This window comes from Stenella coeruleoalba (genome assembly GCF_951394435.1).
Source record: "Stenella coeruleoalba genome assembly, chromosome: 3".
In the NCBI taxonomy this organism is placed as follows: domain Eukaryota; kingdom Metazoa; phylum Chordata; class Mammalia; order Artiodactyla; family Delphinidae; genus Stenella; species Stenella coeruleoalba.
In genome coordinates this window covers 132,737,589-132,760,698 of record NC_137148.1, presented here as the reverse complement: position 1 = coordinate 132,760,698, position 23,110 = coordinate 132,737,589, and the positions used below count along the sequence as shown (strand labels likewise).

Below are 23,110 nucleotides of genomic sequence, written 5' to 3'. Positions count from 1 at the left end.
GATACATTTTGCAAAGCAGTTTGGCAGTTTTGTAAAATGTTATACATAAACTTACCACATAACCTAGTAAGTCTGCTCCTAGGTGCCTACCCAAGTGAGATGCAAACCTATGTCCCCACACATATTTATACATGAATGGGCATCATATTGATAGCAGCCAAAACCTAGAAATAATCCAAATGCTCATCAGCCAGTCAGTGGATAAACAAAATGAGTGGGAGACATCTTACAATAAAATATCCCTGAATAATTAGGTATTTCCATACTATGGAATACTACGCTGTAATAAAATAATTACTGATACATTAAACTTGGATGAACCTCAAAAACATTACGCTAAGTTAAAGAAGCCAGACATATAAGCCTATACATTATTTGATTCTATTTATATGAAATTTCTAGAAAAGGCAAAATTATACAGACAGAAAGCATACAAGCGGTGGTTTGGGGTTGAAGGTGGGAGCATATATTGGCTGCAAATGGGAACAAGAGGACTTTTAGAGTTAAGTTACCCCAACTTTTTTGAGTTTATGAAAATGTTCTGAAACTGGATTGTAGTGATGGTTACACAACTTTAAATATTTATTAAAACACATCAAATTGTACATTTAATTGTAAACATTATATATAAATCAAACCTCAGTAAAACAGTTTTTTGTTTTTTAAAAAGATTGCTTTCTGCTTAAAATATACTCCCCATATACTATTTGCACTGCTACCACAGAGGACTGACACATCACGTGCTTTGAATTACTAATTCAGATTGGAATATGTATTAGTCTTGCACAAAGTCAACACTAACATGATTTATTCCTTTGCCTCTTTCACTAGCCTTTGTTTTGTCAGTGGTTCTCAAAGTATGGTTCAGGGACTGACTCAGAGTGTCTGCTAGGTTAACAGTACTTTCATAATAATTCTAAGACAATATTTGCCTTTTTTACTTCATACTCTCATGAGTGTACAGTGAAGCTTTCTAGAGCCTATATGGCATGAATTACAACAAACTGAATGCAGAAGCAGCCGTGAGAATCCAACTTTTTTTTTCCACTAAGACAGTAGATTCACAATTCTACTCTTCTAATTTTGGGGAAAACATAGTTTTATCATGATAATGTGTTATGTTAATATGTAATGGGTTTATTATAGATACTTAAAATGAATTGATAACTATTCATTAATGAATGAATTAAAATGAATTGATAACTAGTCCTCAGTTTTTATTTATAATATGGCAAATATTGACAGATAAAACCACATAAATAAAAGCTCTTTGAAATCTTCAATCATTTTTGTGGATATAAGGGGTTCCTGAGATAAAAATTTGAGAACCACTGCCCTTGACTACCTGCCAGTTGTAAGAACTCCTATTTGCCACATTTGACAACAGGGCATTAGAAAGAGAGTTGGGTCAGGTCTTCTTTGAGAGCTAACTTGTTCTGGTGGCAAAAAATTATCTGCTTCAAGATAAATTTGTAGCTTTTAATCAGGACATCACTTAGAAATGTAACAAATGTTAATACAAGATTTCTTTCTCTTGGTGATATTTAATGGAAACAAACACAATACAGTACTAGTAAAAGGAGAGGCATAAGCACGCGAAGGACTTGAAGCAATGCCTAGCATAAAAGTAAGCCCTTAATATAGGTAGTGATTATTACTATTTTATTATCAGACTACGACAGTCTTTATTCATTCAACAGGTATTTACTGAATGTCTACTATACGCCAGGCTCTATGATTGGCATTGGAGATTTACAAAACACAGTCGGCCCTCAAGGAGTATAAGTAAAGTGGAGGAGGCAGCAGAATAATGCCATAAAGAAATATGTAATTACAAATTGTGGTAAGAACTTTAAAAGAGGTGATAGAGGTACGAGTCCATAAAGGAGTTTTGACCTGATTTTCAGAGTCAGAGAACACGACTTTGAGGAAGTACTAGTTGAGGTGCAATTCGGAATAGGAGCAGGAGGTGTTAAGGAGACACAAGGGAGAAATACAAGTGAAGGCATATTCAAACATCTTTGAAGTAGGAGAAAGAATGAGGAGAGGCAGTGTAGCTAAAGCTGGGGCTAGAGTGGTAAATAGGAGAACTACAGCCCAAGCCATTTGGGGCCTTACGGACCTTGCCAAGACTTTAAACCTTTACTGAGTGGCCTGAGAAGATTTGTTTTTGGAGAGAGGGTGTGGGAGGACTAGATTTATATTTTTCAAAGATTCTTGGCAGCTGGAGCGTAGTGAGACAAAAGCGAAAAGCAGGGAGACTATTTACAGAGCTATAGCAGTATCCAGATGAAAGATCCAGGTGAAAGGTGAAAAAAAGATACTGCTATAGCAGTATCCAGATGTAAGAGCAGAACAGAGTAATGGTGGGAGAAACCGAAAGAGGTGGATGAATTTGGGATGTATTTTGCAAGCAGGGCCCACAGGAGTGGTGATAAATATAAAGTTTAACTAGCACAGTAATGGCCAAGTCGAACACTCTTCCCAGCAAGATCAGCTAAGGGGATTATTGAGAAGTTGCAAAATTTGCCTTCTTTTCCCTTGGCACAAATCCAAAGACCCCGGTGAGAGTCAGGGCCCACGAGGTATTCTGGAATTGCAAACCGCGTGTACAAGGCAGGTATGGTCAGCTCTTGTGCAGAACTCACACGGCTTTATCTCCTGGAGGTCAGTGGCGTGGAACCGCTCTGTTTCCTGGGCAACGCCATTGTCGGGCGCTCCGGACTGGGGAGAGGTAACTAAGGACAACGGACTGAAGAGAACACCGGAAGAGAGGGAGAGTCACAGGGGGAAAATGGGCAGCACGTGCCGCGGCCCGGCCGTAGCGGGCGATTCGAGGGCTCGGTACCAGGGGTGCGTGGAGGGCGGGAGGAGCCGGAGAACGTGCCTGTGATTGGCGGACCGCGGGTGGGGGGGTACCAAGACACTTGTGGTTGGGCGAGGCCAAGACCAAGGGCTGCTTTTTGAACCGCGTAGGGTTCTGGGTAGCAAAGGCCGTGGAAGGGTCTTAACTGAAAGGGGGAGGGGAGAAGGTCGCCAACAAACGGCTGAGCTTACAATCCGGGCCGGGAGTAGGCCGGGGCGTCCCCCTCCCCCCATGGAGAGAGCCAGGCCGGAGCCGCCGCCTCAGCCGCGCCAACTGCCGCGGGCGACCCCGCCGCGCCCGCTGCGCCCCGCTCCGCCCCCGGTGGCTGTCGAGGGCGCCTTCTTTCGGGCAGCGGCCGCGGAGCCCTCTGCGTCGCCGCTCGCCCCGTGCGCGGCCGCCATTGTGACGTTAGGCTCGTCGTGCGGGGAGGCTCCGGCGTCGGGCGTACAGCCCGCGGCACGGCGGGTACTGCAGGTGAACCCGGAGCAGGTGTTACTGCTGCCGCCTGGGCCACCACTGCTTCAGGCCCGGGAGGAAGGCGCAGCCGCCTCTCCCGCGCAGGCGCGGCTGCTGCAGCTGAGGCCCGAGCTGCTACTGCTGCCGCCGCTGCCGCCGCCGCCGCCGCCGCCGCCGCCGCCCGAGGGCTCCCCCTGCAGGCCTCAGTTGCACCTGGGGCAGCCCCTGCCGGTGCACGTTAAGGCAGAGAAGCAGGAGCTGGACCCCAGCTTGGATCCGTCAGTGGGACCTCGGAGGGCCGTCAAGGCGGGCCCTAAGGCCTCCAAGGCGGCGAAGGCAGGAGGCCCCGGGCCGGCCATCGACAGCCCCCGAGGGGACGAGAAGGGCAAGATGGAGGAAGAGGAGGAGGTCATGAGCTTCACGGCGGCGAAAGGAGGGGAAGGCAAAAGCCTGGCGGCTATCAGCGAAGGAGTCATCAAAACGGAGGAGCCTGAGAGACTCCGCGAGGACTCCAGGCTCGGCACAGAGCCCGCGTCCAGTGGCCTGGTCCATGGCAGCAAGGATGTCATCCTGACCCAGCCGTCCATTGCCTTTGGGCCGCACCAGCAAGACCTCAGGATCCCTTTGACTCTTCCTACCGTGCCCCCTGGAGCCCGGATCCAGTTTCAGGGACCTCCACCTTCAGAGCTGATAGGATTGACCAAGGTCCCCTTGACACCAGTGCCTATTAAAATGCAGTCCTTACTGGAGCCTTCTGTAAAAATTGAAACCAAAGATGTCCCACTCACCGTGCTTCCCTCAGATGCAGGTATTAGACGGCAGGGGAAACAATCTGGTTTTTTAAACTTCGGCTGTTGCCCCGTAGCTGACATGTCAGCTGTTGAGAAGCATAAACTAGAAAAATAAAATCATGGGTTCAGGGCAAAGTCTGCAAAGATCACTTCTGACTTGTACATATACCAGTAAAATACGCTAACACGTTCAGGATTCCCAAACATTAAAAATAATTATTTTTTTTAAGGCCCAGTGGAGGATGAGATTTAGATGTGACTAATGTTTATACACAAAAATAGAAATATTCTTGCTAGATAACACAAAGCCCTCAGTTTATATGCTACAGATAATCAACATTTTAAAATATTGTATTATAGTAGCTCAGTATTTTTACATGTATCAAGAAACAAGAAAAAATAGTGTTTAATGAAAAAATAAACAGGAAAGTTTATACTGGATATAGAGGTGATTTATCTTCTTTAAAAATGAAGAGTAAACATTTTCTAGGCGAGAACAGTACATAATTAATTGTAATGGTATTCTAAAAGCTAAGGACTTACAGAAATATAGAAAATGAAAACACTGTAGAATAAGTTGTTTTCAAAGAAATGACCACAGTTACAGTAGTAACAATTACAAGTAGATATTTTATTTCTATCCGTTATTTCCAAATATATAGCTAGAAAATTCTTATTTTAAGATGTAATTCAGACAGAATACTATGGCAGTAAATGTCAATGGAAAGTCATATTAATCTTCAGTTCATATCTTCATTGACTTTTATCTTCATTGTTTTCTTATTTTCTTTACTGATTCTTCCTCCCCACCCCACCCTCTTGCTTTTTTTTTTTCTAAAATTTTATTAGAGTATAGTTGCTTTACAATGTTGTGTTAGTTTCTACTGTACAACAAAGTGAATCAGCTATACGTATACATATATCCCCTTTTTTGGATTTCCTTCCTATTTAGGTCACCACAGAGCATTGAGTAGAGTTCCCTGTGCTATACAGTAGATTCTCATCAGTTATCTATTTTACACATAGTAGTGTGTATATGTCAATCCCAATCTCCCAATTCATCCCACCCTCCCCTTCCCCGCCGTGGTACCCGTATGTTTGTTCTCTCTACATCTGTGTCTCTATTTCTGCTTTGCAAATAAGTTCATCTGTACCCCATACTCTTGCTTTTTATCGTCAGTAATTTTTAAACTTTGTTTTCATTTTCTAAAGGAGAGAAAGGGGAAGCTTTCTTTATAATACTTATTTCATCCTTTGTGCATTTTAAAATTTTATATATCAAGTAACCCTAAAATAAAGAGAAACAGTATATGAAGTGTATAGGCAGTGGTTTTTGATGAATTATGTAAGAGATGTGAATTTAAACAACTTCCTTTATTGTAATTTCAGCTGTCTCTGTGATTTTCAAAAAGTCACCTTTCTTATTTTCCTCTTATTTTTTCTCCTGGGACATGGAACTAGTGTTAGTGACCCACCTTGGCAGGTGCTTCACCTTCATAACAAAATATAAATAATATAGTATATTAATATTATAAGTATTTTTGCTTGAATGGGCACTCCAGTGGCATGTAAATGAATTCCTTTAAACATTTAGGGTACACCCACCTAGCGCTGGGATTATAGTCATTAATAAGTCCTAATTCCTGTCCCCCAGTACTAGAATATTTTAATGGGAAATAAACTAAATGTTAATTATTGTTAGAGATATTAATATAGCTCAAAGAAGTAGTAAGCCAGCAGTTTACTGTGTCTTCAACATTATTACTTCCACAGTATCTTCAACAATATTATTCTTTTTGAGGAAGAGAAGAGTCTTTCTAAGCCACAGTTTAGAATGCAGAGTTCAGGGGTTATGAGGAATTCTGGAACACTGGCAGTTCCTTGGCTATATTGAAGTGTATATTTTCTCCAGATATTTAAAAAGTAAATATAGGTGGAAGTGCACTTCACTTTAAAATTGTGTGTGTGTGTGGCACATTAATTTAGTCTCTTAATTTTTGTCATGTAGGAATACCAGACACTCCCTTCAGTAAGGACAGAAATGGTCATGTGAAGCGACCCATGAATGCATTTATGGTTTGGGCAAGGATCCACCGGCCAGCACTAGCCAAAGCTAACCCAGCAGCCAACAATGCAGAAATCAGTGTCCAGCTCGGGTTAGAGTGGAACAAACTTAGTGAAGAACAAAAGAAACCCTATTATGATGAAGCACAAAAGATTAAAGAAAAGCACAGAGAGGAATTTCCTGGTAATCAAATGAAATGAACAAAGCCTCTTTCTAATTTCTTTAAATTTATTTAGGTAAAGAATAGGTTAGTTTGAGACTGAAATACAAAAATGTAATTTTTTTCTAATCTGATATGTACAATAGAGAAAATACTGGCTAATATTACAGTAATGATTTAATTGATACTGGGCATAAGTTTCCTTAAACAGCACAAAGTAGAGGGATATCTGGTCTCATATTTGCCAACTAATGCAAACCTGAGGACAAACAGTTTTACTGTCGTTTTGATTAAATATATAAATATAAACGTAATGAAGGTAAAGCTCCAGAGTTCTAGGCTATAATTTTTCAAATATGCTAGAAAATGAAGTTCAGATCAGAGCAACAGAGAAAATATGCAGCGCATGCTACAGGCATTAACACCATGCTCCATTTTAATATTATATGATTATCAGAATATAGTGCTGCCTTCTGATTGATAAATTTATCCTCATCATGATGTAGTTTGAAATAAATTCTGATTCTCTCCCCAGCAGTGAGGAAATTGATATTAAGCTTGGTAAAAGCACAGTGTATGGCCAACATATTGTGCATGGTGGGAAAAGAATAACTATTTTTCTAAAGTAGTAGGAGAAAGGTTCTAGGGGGGAATCATCAGAGCAGTGGTTACAGGGAACCAGTGATTCTCTTGGTTATGCAGTGGCTACAACTGCCCTAACTCCACTTTTCTGAGTTTGGAAGGAAATTGGGTGGTTTGTGGACTTGGAGACTGCCAAGTCTAAGAGAGTGACTCTTTCTGAAGAAGGCATAAAAATAGTGACTGGTCATTAGTAACCACTTCATCGTAAGATATAGATAATTGTGTCTTATAGAAAGTGAGGAAACAGGAGGAGACAAATAGTATCTTACTGGGGCATTGTTTTATGGGTAGAGGAAAAGCTTTGGGATTCAAACTCAGTGCCTTTAATGTTGATTTTACTATAAATTCATTATGTGTCTTTGGATAAAAGACATTTGCCCTTCCTCTTCCTTTGTATTATGGGTTACAACATTGGCCACTACTTAGGAGCCATATGGATATATATGCTAAAATGCACAGAAATGGTATCATAGAGCTGGAAAAGATACTTTAGACAATGAAGACTTAGAAGTGTTTTGGACTTTTAATGTGCAAAGAACTATTTAAAGGCTAAATAGGATCTATATGTTCAAATTAAAAATAGTTTATCTTCTCTAGGTTGGATTTATCAGCCTCGTCCAGGGAAGCGAAAACGCTTCCCTCTAAGCGTTTCCAATGTACTTTCTGGTACCACACAGAATATCATCTCTACAAATTCAACAACAGTTTATCCTTATTGCTCACCTACCTACTCTGTGGTAATTCCCAGCCTACAGAACCCCATCACTCATTCAGTTGGTGAGTTGATTTTATTGTAGATTACAAATTTTTTAATGGCTGTGTGATCATTTTACCTCTTAACTTGAAATTTTGTTTCTGTTAGCTTAAGAGTTTAGGGCAACAATGTTAAGAAAAAATCAAAAATAGAGTGAAAACATTAAATCAGGGAAAGAAAGATTTCAGTAGACATCAAAACCCTTGGTTTGCTAGAGTAGCAAATATTCTGTGTCAGACCTTTTAAGCAAATCAGGATGAGTCCATAGATTATGCAGATAATGCAGGAAATGACTGAGGTAATTCAATAGGAAATAGGAATATGTTTTTACTATTAGCATAAAAGAATGCCTTGCTGATGGGGTATGAGGCATCCTGTCCTGGAATATAGTAGTAGTGACTGATCTCTTAAGACCATTTTTTTTTTTTTGCTGCCTTAGAAAAGCAATGGAAGTTATCTTCTACCAGATATTTCGTTCATTACATTGTCTTTCCCTAAATTTCTCCTCTGTTATCAGTTCTTCACAACATTCCTGTCTTTTGCTTTTAAGAACCCAAAATTGAGAATCTAGTATCTTAAGAACTTGTTATAGGTCTATCCATCATTAGTTTGTTCTTCCAGAGCTTATTTTAGTCATCTCTTAGGCAGAGCTTTGTACGTTCACTACTTGCTATCACTTGTCCTGAAACTACTGTTCTTTCCAGTTTCTGCCTCCTCATATCTATGTGATGAGAGGTTTAGATATCTTGAAAATTAACTTATTAGGATCTTAGACATTTTCAGGTTTTTTCCTGTGTATCATTGTAGCAATGGATACCAACAAAGCCACTTTCAGGGTATCTAGGCTCAAGGCAAAGAAAGCTGATCCTATCACCCTGTCCTCTCCCAGAACAGGCAGGCACTTTCACCCTTTGCTATTTGGTAGTATCTCTTTTAATCCTGTATTTCAATCTAGGCTTAATTGTGCTTTTTTTAAAAACTTACCTTGTTTTATCTGTTATTTATGATTTACACTTTTATCATCTGTTTCTTCTTTTTACCCCTTTTTCTAAGACCCCTCTTCCATGTCATTCTATCCACAGTTAAATGCTGTATGTTTTCTCTCCCCAGAAATATATTTATCAGTGTTCTTACTTGAGACAGCTGACAGTTTTATACAATATATTAATTTTATGCAATTCTGAGCAAAGATTTGGGGAGATAGAAAGTGGTAGAGCTCTCGCATCCATGATGTTTTATTTAAGTATGAGAAGCAGAATTATAGGAAGCATTTCAGAGCCATATACAAAGTAATCAAATCTAAGGAAAATGATCTTTTGTTTGCTCTTTTCTTTTTAAATTTCTCTTATTTCTAGTAATATGTAGTGTCAGTAAAGATTTAATTGGATCTCAAATGATTAAAAAAATCATTATCTTTTAAGTATAAAATTTGGGAATTATTTTCCCAGATATATAAAGTTATATGTATAATAATTATGATATATATATATTTAATAGTTATATAATAGTTATGATGAGATTTATTGGCTACTCTGCTGCCCAATCATACAACTTTTGAAATATGTTCTTTTAGTTTGTACTCATCAGTGTGGCATTATATTACTTGGAGGAGTTGTTATCAGTTGCAAATTTGGAAATTTCACTATATATTTTATATTCTAAATCATTTATAAAATTGTTAAATAAGAACAAATTATAGCACAAATCCCTAAGAGAATCTACTTTTAATCGCTTATTACCTACAGATACAAATTTTTACACCACCCCTTTTTTTGTTTCTTTCAATTAATTTTATATTATATTCTAAACATAAAGTCATGGTAATTGTGTTTTTCAAACTTGTTTTGTTTATTCCCATGGAAGAAAGATATCAAGTTAGTGAGGAGTGAGGTATAATTTATCTCTTATCAGAAAAAATTTGCTCTCTTTTTTCCTAGCAACCTTTATACACTAATACATTGTATAGATTTCATCAGCTTTTTAAGTGTAGAAAATAGACTTACCAAACTATAGTTCTCAAGTTCACTACTTCCAATAACAAGTTCACTACTTCCAATAACTTGGAAAATGCTCTGGCATAGCATTTTTGGCAGAGAGACCATTTGTATTTACTTCATCTAATATTTTCTCAGCTCTAACTTTGAGTTTCTCTAAAGTTCTTCAGTGAATGCTACCTAAGATCTTGTGATGTTTTGATCTTGTGAGCTTGTCTCCTGTTTCTAGTTTCTGAAAGTACTTACAGCCAGATAGTCCAGAATACTTTTTAGATACTTTCTTTTATCATATGTCTTTGATGCCAATTATGCCAGCATTTTCATTTTACATTAAGTGGTCAAATTTATTTTAAAGGATTCTGGAAGTTTGGTAGAAGCTATATTTATTTTAGCCTGGCTTTTAAATGTCAGTTTTATATATTTAGGAATTTTCTGGTGAGATTATTTCATTTTCTACATTTTATTTCTCAAACCTGAAATGGGTTTTCCTTATTACATCCAAACTCAGTTGACATCTTTCATTCTTCTGAATTCATACATTTTCTCTAAATTTTTACTTTAAAAATGTTTACTACTATTTTAATTTTTTGGTAGTAAACATGTGATGTGATTTTGGTTTACCCATCTGTTCTTATTTAACAGAAACAGAACAAAAAAAACCCTCCAATGTTCTGATACTGTTATTATAATGCAAAAAAATCTGGTCTTGTCCCTGACTTAAGATCAGTTCTAGCAAAGTTTTTTTTTTTTTTTTTTGCGGTACGCGGGCCTCTCACTGTTGTGGCCTCTCCCGTTGCGGAGCACAGGCTCCGGACGCGCAGGCTCAGCGGTCATGGCTCACGGGCCCAGCCGCACCGCGGCATGTGGGATCTTCCCGCACCGGAGCACGAACCCATGTCCCCTGCATCGGCAGGTGGACTCTCAACCACTGCGCCACCAGGGAAGTCCCCTAGCAAAGTTTTATATCCATAAGAAACAAAGATATGGCTTGAAAATTCCTTGAAAAGTGATGTAGCTCATTATTGTAGGTTTTCTTATGAGGCAAGGAAGATGGAATCTTATGGTTCAAACTATAGTAAGTCTTCTTAGGTTCCTCATTACCATTTCTGTCCCCAAAGTCCCATCTTTCTTAGCAGTTGTCTAACTGTTCTTCCCAAGTCTCCATTTCCCATCTCTGTCTCTATGTCTCTGCTCTTACTCTATTTCTCTCTGTCCTCTCCTCCTCTCTCTGCCTCTGTTTCTCTCTCCTCAGCCATATGCTCTTCCTCCTGTTCTTCTTTCTACCTCTATACAACTTTTTCTTGCAGAGAAATTTGGTCTGTCCTCAGTTTATGCCATTCTCTACTCCTTCCTGTTTATCCCAGTCACACAACAAAAGCCTGGTTGCATCCTTCATCCATTCAACACAGGCAGTAGAGTCTTCCTCTTTAGGAGTGGGTGGGAGAGATTTGCCAGAATTGTTGAAAGTTATTAATAACTTTAAATTTTTTCTTTTCTTCTCATATTGTACTATAGATCTAAAATTCTGCTCTGTACCTCATGTAACAATTAGATAATGCTAGCTGCTTCAACACTCATCTAAACATAACGGTTTAAACAGAATCATGGTTTACTTTTTTACGCATGTAAAGTGCAAAATAAGTATTTCTGGCTTTCTTCCAAGGGATTCATGGACACAGTTTTCTTCTAACCTATGGCTCTTCCATCTTTGATATGTAGCATCCAAGTGTGCATGACCTGCGGAAGGGAAAAGAGCATGGAGGATCATGCATGAAAGTTTTTTATGGGCCAGTTTCAGAAGTGGTGCATATCACTTCTTCTTACATTCCATTGGTCAGCCTGAGCCACAGGACCACTCCTAACTGCAAGGGAGGCTGAGAAATGTAACCTAGCTGTATGCTAGAAGGAGAGAAACCAGGTGACTGGCTGGTCTTTTCCATACTTTATCTACAGCGTGATACATTAGATCTCTGCCCGTTCCACAAGTCTTCCCTATTCACTGACAGTTTATCAGTGATGACTAGGTGTTGCAGACTTTAACCTCTTGTTTAGCAACATGAATTTTGACATTTAGGACATCTTCATTATACTACCATATAACTCTCTATGCACCTGATTTATCTGATTTTTTACCTCAGGCCAAAATGGTGCTTGACACATGTTAGTTGCTTAGTGAATATTTGTTTAGTTAAACAGATGCATGATTTTATCACCTCATGCCTCACCGGTACCCCTTATTTTATAAAAATATCTTTGGTAGAAAAGAACATTTGTATCAGCTAAAGGATGAGTCCCTTCCTTCTTCAATAACTGAAATAATATCATTGTTCTCTATGGCTCCTATAATTTGTGTTTCCTTTGCCTAAAATGACCATACTTCTTTTCTGAGGACTAAGAGCCTCTTGTACTGTACAGGGAAAAGAAATCTGCATCAGAGTAGATTTTAGGAGCAGATGTCTTGAGTGCAGTGATAATTCAGTGAATAAAACTGAGAGATTTTACAGGTCAGCCTGGCTTCATAGTTGCATAGAGGAGGAGATTTTCCTTATACCAGATGAATGGTAGAGGTTCTGTCAGCTATAGGTTTATTTGTTAGTTTGTTTTTTCTTTCATCTAGTCATACCTTTCTTAACTATTATTAACCAAGTTCTGTGCCAGGTAATGGGGATACAAACATGAATTAAACTGTTCCTGCTCTTGAGCTCCCAGTTTTGTGATTGTGGTAAGGGTGGCAGACCTGCAAATTTACACTATTTTGTGATGTTTGATAGATTTATAGGTTCTGAGGGAACCTGAAGAGGGAAATTATGTTTGATTAATCAGGAAAGGCCTAAGGCCTGTGCCTCACAGATTGGAGGGCTAGTCCATGTAACCCCATTAACTGAGAATCAGTACCGCTTCATCTACACCCTGCTCCTGTGTTGCCTCTATTTCACTGGGTCAGAGTCCAACTTGAAACAGATATACCCCTTAATTCCCTACCTCCAGGTTTAAAGGGGAGGAGGGGTAGTTATTTGACTTATCTGGAGAGAAGGAAGGAGAGGAAGGTGTTATCTGGCCAAGGCTGAGAGAAGATTCACAATCCTTTTGGCCTCTGACAGAAACATTTCTAACCACAGGGTCTGTTCTTGGACTGCATCTTCTATATTAATAGAGACCTAACTGCATGGAAATAAACTAGATCATGAATCTATTGCTTTGGCTTCTCTCTGTATTTCTGTGGAAAACTTGAGTTAAATTTAGGCTAAGTGTGTCATTTGGATAACTCAGCAACTCGGTCAGCAGTCCTCTCTTCTTCAGGATCAAAAAGATCAAATACATGATTATTTCACTTGCCTCTAAAAATTCTGCTATATCCAGCATGCCCTGCTGCGATAATATTCCTTTCTTATCTGTCACAAATTGCTGACCTATGGCAAGTCTTAGTCTCACTTGGGAATTTCCTTATGTATTCATATTGAATGCAATAAAGCAAAATAATTTTACTGATTGTTTCTTTAGTTGTTTCCAATTAAAAAATTAAATGTCAATTATAATTTAGTTTAATATAGAGAAGTATACAAAATAAAAGAAAAATGACCCATACCACTAGGATGAAACCTCTATTAATATGTAAAATAAAATTGATATATTTAGAGAATAGAAAGTTCAAATAGTACCAGTAGGTATAAAATGAAAGTCTGGCGTCCGACGGCCCTGTCCCCTATTCCAGATGACCACCTTTTAAAAGTAACCACTATCAGTAGCTTCATACTATTTCTTTTAGAAACATTTTTATATATGTGCCAGCATTTGTGTGTATTTGTCTTTCACTCAATCACTCAATCATTTTATTCATTTATTTATTAATCCAAAAAATATTTTTTAAGGGCCTATTCTGTGCCAGGCAGAATTTTGAGGCCTGGGGATACAGTAGTGAGCAAAACAGAAAAGGTCTCTCCTCTTATGGCACTTAGAATCTAGGTGGGAAAGAGAGACAAGAATGTAAAATAAATGAACAAGACGGCTTCAGTTTGTTCAAGATGGTAAAATAGAGTGGTGATGTTCTTAGGTAAGGTGGTTAGTGAAGGCTTCTGGTTGTATAGTTTATTAAGTTCTGCTGAAAAAAGAAAAATATGGAGTGACTCAGTTCATGCCTGACCCATGCTATTTTTATTTCCAAAGATGAAGCTCCACCTGCCATCCCGCTGCCCACACCTGCAGTCCAGCGCCCAAGCCCCATCACAGTTTTCCAGCCAAGCATCTCCAGTACTGCCCAGGTGGCTGTCCAGGCTCCAAGTTTGCCCCTCTGTCCACCACTCCTACCCCAGTGCTTTGCTGGGCCCTCCGAAACGGACACTCATCAGCTGCATTCTGGAGCCAGTCACTCTGTGAAGAGACCCACTCCTGTCTTTCTGGAGAGCACCAGCAGGATTCCAACTAGTGCAAGTACTGCCCACGCCAGATTTGCAGCCTCTACCATCCAGCCTCCCGAGGAGTATCCCAGCATCTCCACTTGTCCCAGAAGTGCTCCAATCCCCCAAGCTCCTCCTATTCCACACTCACATGTCTGCCAGCCCCCTCCCCTTGGCCATGCAGCCACATTATTTGGGACGCCACCGCGATTCGCTTTTCATCACCCTTACTTCCTACCTGGACCTCACTACTTCCCATCAAGGTAAATGAACAATTTATTTCCTTTCACGTAAAACTACTTATAGCTAATGAATTTTTACCTCTGAAGGCCTCTCTTATTTACTGAAAAAGGAACTTCCTCATTACTGCTTGGGATCTATATAATTTAGATTAGTGGCTAAATAGGGGGCAAGCAGTTAATATAAATACATGGAGGGGCCAGATGAGGACTGGGGAAGCCAAGGAGAGTGCATGCCCCATCTTATGAGGCAGCTGCTACTCAGTTCCAGCCTACTGTTGCCGCATGAGAATACAGGTGCCAGTGTTGTCAGATCTGATTTTTCTCTTGAAAAAATAATCAGTTATACGTGACCTTAATTTAAGATCATTTAGTCAAACCCCCTGATTGTATAGAGGTGTGGTTCTGAAACTTTCATATATATATATAAACCACATGTGATCTTGTTAAAATGAAGACTCTTGAGTCAGCAGGTCTGGGGTATAGTAGTTTCCTATACTGAGTTATAGTAAGCGTAATATTCTGCATGTCTAACAAGCTCCCAAGTGATGTCAGTTCTGCTGATTGTGGACCACACTTTGAGTAGCAGGGATATAGAGAGCACTTGATCTAAGAGGTTAAATGACTTGTCTGAAGTTATATACCCTCTCAGTGCCCTTTTTAACAAACCAAAACGTTTCTTACGTAAATTACCAGTAAAGGAATTTATTTTCACAGGGAAGTATCTAGGGAAAACAAATTTGTAACTTTTCATTTTGGAGTGATAGAATTTAACTTCTTTGCAAGCATTCTAATAAAGTGGCATTAACCTCTACTTTTCAGTTGCTGTTAAGTGTGTAGACAGAGATGGTTTCTGTTGAGAATGGAGTGTTACGTGTTTAACACAATCTTTTATGGTTACTTACTTAGAAAGTAAAACTACTCCCCACTTGGGTACCAAGGCCTCAAAGAACTTTTGAGGTATATATTATGTTGCTTCAATTCATAATGGGATTGCTTGCTTTCAAGTCCTTAGCCCAGAACTGGAAGAAAGTGGAACTAGGGGATCAGATCAGGAGAAAGGGAGATTTTGCTATTTGTTGTTTTGTTTTTCGCAATAGGCTCTTCTTTAATAGCTTTCAGAAGTCTTTTAGTTCAAGAAATCAAACTTCAAGAGACTCCTAAGGACAGGGGTTGATAAACTCTTCTCATTGCTATTTCCTAGGATCTGAGATGTTGCAGGAATTTTAGAGAATTTTACAGTGTTTTTTTTTAGTTATAAGAAGAGTGCTAGGACATAGCTGGAATTTAATAAGTGAGTAGGTTTGAGAAGATCAGCCTTAGTTAGAACCTTGAGGTCCACAAACTAAAACTGCGGAAATTTTATCTTTGTTACATAATTCATTTTGTAATAAAGGAAAGACTTAGACAGTATTTACTCACATTAAAGGAGAAAAAGAGGCATCTAGAACAGGTTGTGTACCACAATCTCACTCTAGTTGTTATTGTTTTTTTCTTTTTAGCATTTTGAGAACTTGGCATTTTTATCTATAATTCTCACAACAATCCTTTGTTTTAGGCATAGTAATCCCTTTACTTTTTCAGATAAAGAAACTGATCAGCTGTTAAATAGCTTTGTTAAGGTCACACAACTAGTAAATGGCAGAGCCAGTAGTCAAACTTAGATTTGCTGTCCGATTTTGAATTCCATGTTTGTTTTTTTCACTGTATCAGTAAAGGCTTCTCAATATAATGGCTTCTCTTGATTGGTAGCTGTTAGTTGCTAGCAGAGAATCACATGGAAAATACATACTGTATTTTTGAATGGAAAAATCATGTAGTCAAGTAGACTTTTGGGCAGGAAATGTTTCCTTATATAATAAATAGATAAAATCATAGGAAATTTCTCTTCCTTACTCATGACAAGACTTATGGGATTTAGCTGTTAATGTACAAATCATCTGATAGTTTAAAGAACATTTTGAAAAGAAACTCTGAAAAGTATGTCCTTAGAAGACAGAAACTATACCTTTATCTTTACTACCATTATTGCTAATTAATAATAATGCTATTGGGCTTCCCTGGTGGCGCAGTGGTTGAGAGTCCACCTGCCGATGCAGGAGACACGGGTTCGTGCCCCAGTCCGGGAGGATCCCACATGCCGCGGGGCGGCTGGGCCCATGAGCCATGGCCGCTGAGCCTGCGTGTCTGGAGCCTGTGCTCCGCAACGGGAGAGGCCACAACAGTGAGAGGCCTGCGTACCGCAAAAAAACAAAAAAAAAAACCAATGCTATTAAAGGAACCAAATGAAGTGAGTTGGTAGTTTTATACTGAATTTTATTTCATGTAAGAATTTCAAACAAGTATGTCAGCTTTAAACATTAAGTTGCTCCTAACTTCTACCTGTATGTGTGTGATGATAATTTTTCCAAGGATATGGATGATCTTATTTATGCTTATTTAGATAGTATATTTCAGTAAAATCCAGCCTGGCTAAATAACAAAATTAATTGATTTCCTCTCAATTTTTCTATTGTCTCTTCTCCCAACTAATAATAGTCTTCTATAAAGAATATTTCCTCCCTAATCTATTCCATTTACGTGTGAATTATTCAACCATTTCAATACCATAATTGTAATGACTTTTGATATATATATTAAATATATACCAAATATACATATTTGATATTTTGCCCTGTGTATCTAGAGTAAAAATCAAGGAGGTTAGACGGTTTAATCAAGGAGTCACTTTATGAAACAGATGGACACTTAGAAATGCTGATCCCTAGCTGTGAGGGCTAATATCCTACCTTCAAATATTAACCATCTTCATACTGTGCTTATTGAGACACTCTCTTTCTGTACTATATTAATTTCTTAGTTATTCTTTTCACTCCCCACCTTTTCTTCTTTTTATTTATTTATTTATTTATTTTTGGCTGTGTTGGGTCTTCGTTTCCGTGCAAGGGCTTTCTCTAGTTGCAGCGAGCAGGGGCCACTCTTCATCGCAGTGCACGGGCCTCTCACTGTCACAGCCTCTCCTGTTGCGGAGCACAAGCTCCAGACGTGCAGGCTCAGTAGTTGTGGCTCATGGGCCTAGTTGCTAGTTGCATGTGGGATCTTCCCTGACCAGGGCTCGAACCTGTGTCCCCTGCATTGGCAGGCACACTCAGCTACTGCACCACCAGGGAAGCCCCACCTTTTCTTCTATACCTCCGCCTTCTTGTAGTAGTTATACTTTCATATGCACAAGAGATATCTAGGATCTTCATTCTCTTGGCCATTGAGTAAATAAATGTGTTCAAAAAGTGTATTGCAGGGACTTCCCTGGTGGCACAGTGGTTAAGAATCTGCCTGCTAAGGCAGGGGACACGGGTTTGAGGCCTGGTCCAGGAAAATCCCACATGCCATGGAGCAACTAAGCCAGTGCGCCACAACTACTGAGCCTGCGCTCTTAGCCCGCGAGCCACAACTACTGAGCCCACGTGCCACAACTACTGGAGCCTGTGCCCCTAGAGCCTGTGCTCCGCAACAAGAGGAGCCACTGCAATGAGAAGCCCGCACACTGCAATGAAGAGTAGCCCCCGCTCGCCGCAACTAGAGAAAGCCCACGCGCAGCAACAAAGACCCAATGCAGCCAAAAATATAAACAAATTAATTAATTAATTTTAAAAAAGTGTATTGCAGTTAGGGATATAGAAAAGATACGAATGATAAATGGGAATTTATTAGCTTGAAATGTATAAAAAAATATAATCAGACATAGCTATATCTATGTATCTATTAGGGAAGGTAAGTCCAAAGAATTCTAAATTTGTGGGATTATATAGCATCTTAACTGTAAAATTTTAGACAAACAGATCTAAAGTTAAAAGCAATTATCCTTAACCCTTGTTTGGTCTGTAGACCTATTTAAGAATTTAATTGAAGTTTTGGACCTATTTTCTGTAATAATGCACATCTACATACATATACAATATTTTGCCTAATCCTTATTGGAGGATAGAATTTATAGTCCCAAAACATGATAGATTTAGCTAATATGGAATACCTTCTGCTGTAACTATCTATAACTGTTGAATTTATATATGAACAATTTAATACCTAGCTGAAATCACAAGAAAGGAAAATAAATCCCCCTTCGTCAAAATGACAAACGAGCTGAAAACTAGTACAGTGGTCTTGGGGGTAGTTTGCAGGTTCATATAGTCTCAGCATTTATAAACTTGGGTTTTAATGCCTACATAAGGAGAGGATATGAGGTCATGACTCTGCTCAAGGTGAGGAGCTGAAACTAAAACCTCTTCATAAAGCTAAGACCCTAGAGGACTTCCCTGGTGGCCCAGTGGTTAAGAATCCGTCTGGCAATGCAGGGGACATGGGTTTGACCCCTGGTCCAGGAAGAACCCACATGCTGCAGAGCAACTAAGCCCGTGCACCATAACTACTGAGCCTGCGTTCTAGAGCCCACAAGCCACAACTACTGAGCCCACACACCAAATCTACTGAAGCCTGTGTGCCTAGAGCCCGTGCTCCATAACAAGAGAAGCCACCACAATGAGAAGCCCATGCACTGCAATGAAGAGTAGCCCCCACTTGCTGCAGCTAGAGAAAGCCCACACACAGCAATGAAGACCCAGTGCAGCCTAAATAAATAAATAAATAACTTTTAAAAAAAGCTAAGACCCTAGAAAGGCCTCTCAACCTTGATAAAGTAATAGAAGATTTTTATCATTGACCCAGAGAAAGCACAAAGGAAACTTGTTTTTATTCAGGGCTATATATGGAAAAAAGTCTTCTGTTAGAAATCAAAACCCTAGATTATACTGCACACTGGTTGAGAATCTGAAATCAACCTATCCACTTGATAAACTGAGAAGTTAGGGATTTCCCTGGAGGTCCAGTGGTAAAGAATCCACCTTACAATGCAGGGGACATGGGTTCAATCCCTGGTCAGGGAACTAAGATCCCACATGCTGTGGGGCAACTAAGCCCACGTGCCACAACTACTGAGCTCACATGCCTCAACTGGAGAGCCCATGTGCCACAAAGTACAGAGCCCACATGCTCTGAAACCTGCGTGCCACAGCTACAGAGCCCACGTGCCCTGGAGCCTGTGCACTACAACTAGAAAAGAGAAAAAACCCACATGCCACAACTAGAGAGACGCCTGGGCACCACAACGAAAGATCCCTCATGCCTCAACAAAGATCCCACGTGCCACAACTAAGACCCGATGCAGCCCCCCCATAAAATAAATATTAAAAAATAATAAAAAAAATAAACTGAGAAATGAATATAGAAATTAGTTCTTGGATGACTTACCTGGGACAACTATTCTAGAGGAACATTTCCACCATTCAAGCCACTTGGAATTTCCAAAGGGAGGAAATTGTTATTAAAGGTGAACTTTAGAAAATTATGGAACACGAGGAAAGTATTCATTAAGAACAAGAGACAGTAGATGGTACAAATAGGAGAATTAACGCCCCAAGAATTTGAAATAACTGAAAATCAGGGAGAGACTAAAAATCAATATTTCAAATGTTTAAAGAGGACTTCTGTACCAGCCAAGATGCAATATAAGGAACTGTATCTACCCTCATCTGAAATGATAAAAAGCAGACAAAATATACGAAGATATGGTTTTCAAGACACTATTTACCAGGCAATGAATATGAAGATCCCTGAGAGACAGAAAATAAATGAGGTAAGCCTTGCAATCTAACCAGCTTACTGACCTGGAAACCGTGGCACAAGCAGATCCTTGCAGACACCCTGAGTTGAGGAGATGGAGCTGAGAGACCAGTGAAACCAAGTCAGTTAGAATTCTCAGGATAGAGTAGTGGAGAGAAGAAAGCTGCACAGTGCAAGAACTCTGGATCTCTGCATAGGTTCCATCTTGAGTATTCAGCTGAATACTGATCAGTGTATGCCTGTGAGGAAAATTACCCAAGGCTAATGGAAAAACTACCTGAAAAATCAGAAACAACAGTTCCCAGCAATCACACCAGGCTGGAAATAGTTCCTGTTCTCACCAAACAGATTGGAAAACCTTGATGGGGTATTAAATACTTAGAGAGTCTTGTTTCAGCTAGGCCTAGACTAAAAATTTCTAATCAATTTTTATCTAAAAAATTTTATCTAAAAATTCGTAAGATCTGAAATGATCAAACTGTTTTCAAGTAATTAACTGCATCCAAAACAAAGCTCAAGGATATTAATAGAAATAGTATGATTAAAAAGATAAGTGAGAGGGAGTTTCATTTCTGAGGTGGCAGCATGAGGAGCTCTGTGAAGCTGCTCCCAAGCAAACAAGCATGACTCGTGAAAACTATTTTAAAAAACTAACCGCTTAAATTCTCTGGGCAGTGTCCTAAGGGCATACAGCAGATGAAGAAACATTTATTCAAGAAAACATCCTAAAACTTGGTGAGAACAGCAAGAGTCTATGACCCTTGAGCCATGACAAATACCATCCCTCACTCCCACCCTCAGTTCATCTGGATGGAATGCCAACTCTGGGTGGGTATGGCCAAGAAGGTAGCTCTCACTCCCCTCAGCTCCTAATCAAGGGATACAATATCTTACAGAGAATGGTAGCATTTCTCATCCTCTCCAGCTCTTGAGTTAAAGAAACTAAGTTGATGGTGAGTGTGACCAAGAGGTTGGGGGTTCCTTTTCTTCGCTCAGCCCCTACTAACAGGATAGTCACTCAACTCTAAGGATGACAGGCAGAGAATACTGCAACCCTGAACACGCTTGACCCAGGTCACTTGTAGAAGAGATGTTCTATGCTGGCAGAGGCAAGCCAAGAAAACCAGAGATTTTGCCATAAGAACAGAGAGCTCAGAAGCTTTCCCCCAAAGGAATTTGACTTTATCTGAAACAGTGTGGGGAAGTTCAACCCTAAGGACACTCTTGAAAACAATGAGATTTTGGTGATAAGCAAATAAAAATAGACTCCTCTTAATTGAGACCAAGCAGCTACTGTATGCCAGCTAGTACACCAAAGAGAACTAGGGAAAGAAACAGCTAAGAAGAGCCCTCCTGCAGTCAGAACAAACCTCAAAGACTCCTCAAAATTTACCCCTTCTGAATTTAACTGGATCAGACTGTGGAACAATCTCTGCCCCAAGGCATTTCGAAAACAGAGCAATCAACCAGCAATTAGTGGAATCTTAACAGCTGTATGTGATAACAAATGAGTCAGAGAGCTTAACACAAAAATCAGGGAAAGAGATAGTCAAAGAGAGTCCTGCTAAAACCAATATCATCCTAGGGTGACTGTATTCATGTCCAAGTCTGTGCCCTCTGAGGAGTGACACTCAAGGTTCACACTGCAGAGGAAATAGACTTCACTAAAATAGTCTGTCCCTGGTGGTCCATTGGGTAAGACCCTGTGCTCCCAATGCAGGGGGCCTGGGTTTGACCCCTGGTCTGGGAACTAGATCCCGCTTGCATGCCACAACTAAGAGTCTGCATGCTGCAACTAAGAAGTCTGCATGCCTCAACCAAGACCCGGTATAGCCAAAATAAATAAATAAATAAATAAATAAATATTTTTTAAAATAAAAAATAAAATAGTCTAGTCAAGTCAGTAAACAAAAAACAAGCAAAAAAACCCAAAAAAAGTAGCCCTGGAGAAGTGAAAGAGTCATTGTCCAGAGTTCCTACAGTATATTACCTAAAACGTCCAGACTTCAACCAAAAATTATGACATGCACAGAAACAGGAAAGCACGATTTGTACATGGGGGAGAAAAACAGGCAAAAGAAACTACCTGTGGTAGGGCCCAGATTTCAAATTTGACAAAGGCTTCCAAGCCATTATAAATATATTCAAACAATTAAAGGAAACCATTCTTAAAGAAGTAAAGGAAGTTATGATGATGATGTCTCTTCATAGAGATACTATCAATAAAGACATAGAAATTATAAAAATAACCAAATGGAAATTCTGGAGTTGAAAAGTACAATAACCAAAATGAAAAATTCACTAGAGGGGCTCAACAGTAAAATTGAACGAACACAAGAATGAATCAGAAAACTTGAAAATAGACTGGTAGTGATTATACAATCTGAAGAATAGAGCGGAAAAAGAATGAAGAAAAATGAACAGAGCCTCAGAACACAGTAATCATTAAGTGTACCAGTGTATCTGTAAAAGGAGTATCAGAAGGAGAGAGGAGAGAGAAAGAAGCGGAAAAAAGTACTTGAAGACCTAATAGCTGAAAACTTCCCAGATATGATGAAAAATATTACACATTTAAGAAATTTAATGAATTATGAGTAGTGTAAAAGCCAAGAGATCCACAGCGAGACACATCATAGTAAAATACTGAAATCCAAAGCCAAAGAGAAAATCAAAGTGAGAGAGACAGACAGACAGACAGACACTCATCATGTACAAGGAAACCCCAGTAAAATGAACACCTGACATCCCATGAGAAACAATGGAGGCCAGAATACATATTTAAAGTACTGAAAAAAACCTGTCAACTCACATTTAGTGAAGCCATGTTTCAAAAATGAAGCCAAAGTAAAGAGATTCTCAGATAATCCCAAACTGAGATTGCTAGCACACTTGCATTTTGAGAAATACTAAAGGGAGTTCTTCAGGCTGAAAGTAAGTGATCACTAATGGTAGTTGGAATACAAACAAACAAAATGCCAAAGAGCCCAGTAAAGGTAAAAATGCAATTATAAAAGATAGTATAGGAAATCTAAAAAAGAGTGGATATATGTAATGTATACGTATAACCAATTCA

General features: G+C 39.4%; 1 protein-coding gene across 2 annotated transcripts in view; it reads left to right on the top strand.

The window, feature by feature from the left end:
• The first annotated feature begins 3,073 nt into the window (after nucleotides 1-3,073).
• SOX30 (SRY-box transcription factor 30) overlaps nucleotides 3,074-23,110 on the top strand; it is a 32,984-nt gene continuing 12,947 nt past the window's right edge. The window contains exons 1-4 of one of the 2 annotated variants that reach the window (XM_079918293.1): nucleotides 3,074-4,130; nucleotides 6,122-6,361; nucleotides 7,578-7,757; nucleotides 13,893-14,385. In XM_079918293.1, the coding sequence (XP_079774419.1) occupies nucleotides 3,098-4,130; nucleotides 6,122-6,361; nucleotides 7,578-7,757; nucleotides 13,893-14,385 (1,946 nt within the window). In that variant the 5' untranslated portion in view covers nucleotides 3,074-3,097. Of the gene's footprint in view, nucleotides 4,131-6,121; nucleotides 6,362-7,577; nucleotides 7,774-13,857; nucleotides 14,386-23,110 lie in introns of both variants that reach the window. The other variant, XM_079918292.1, reaches the window with a different exon arrangement.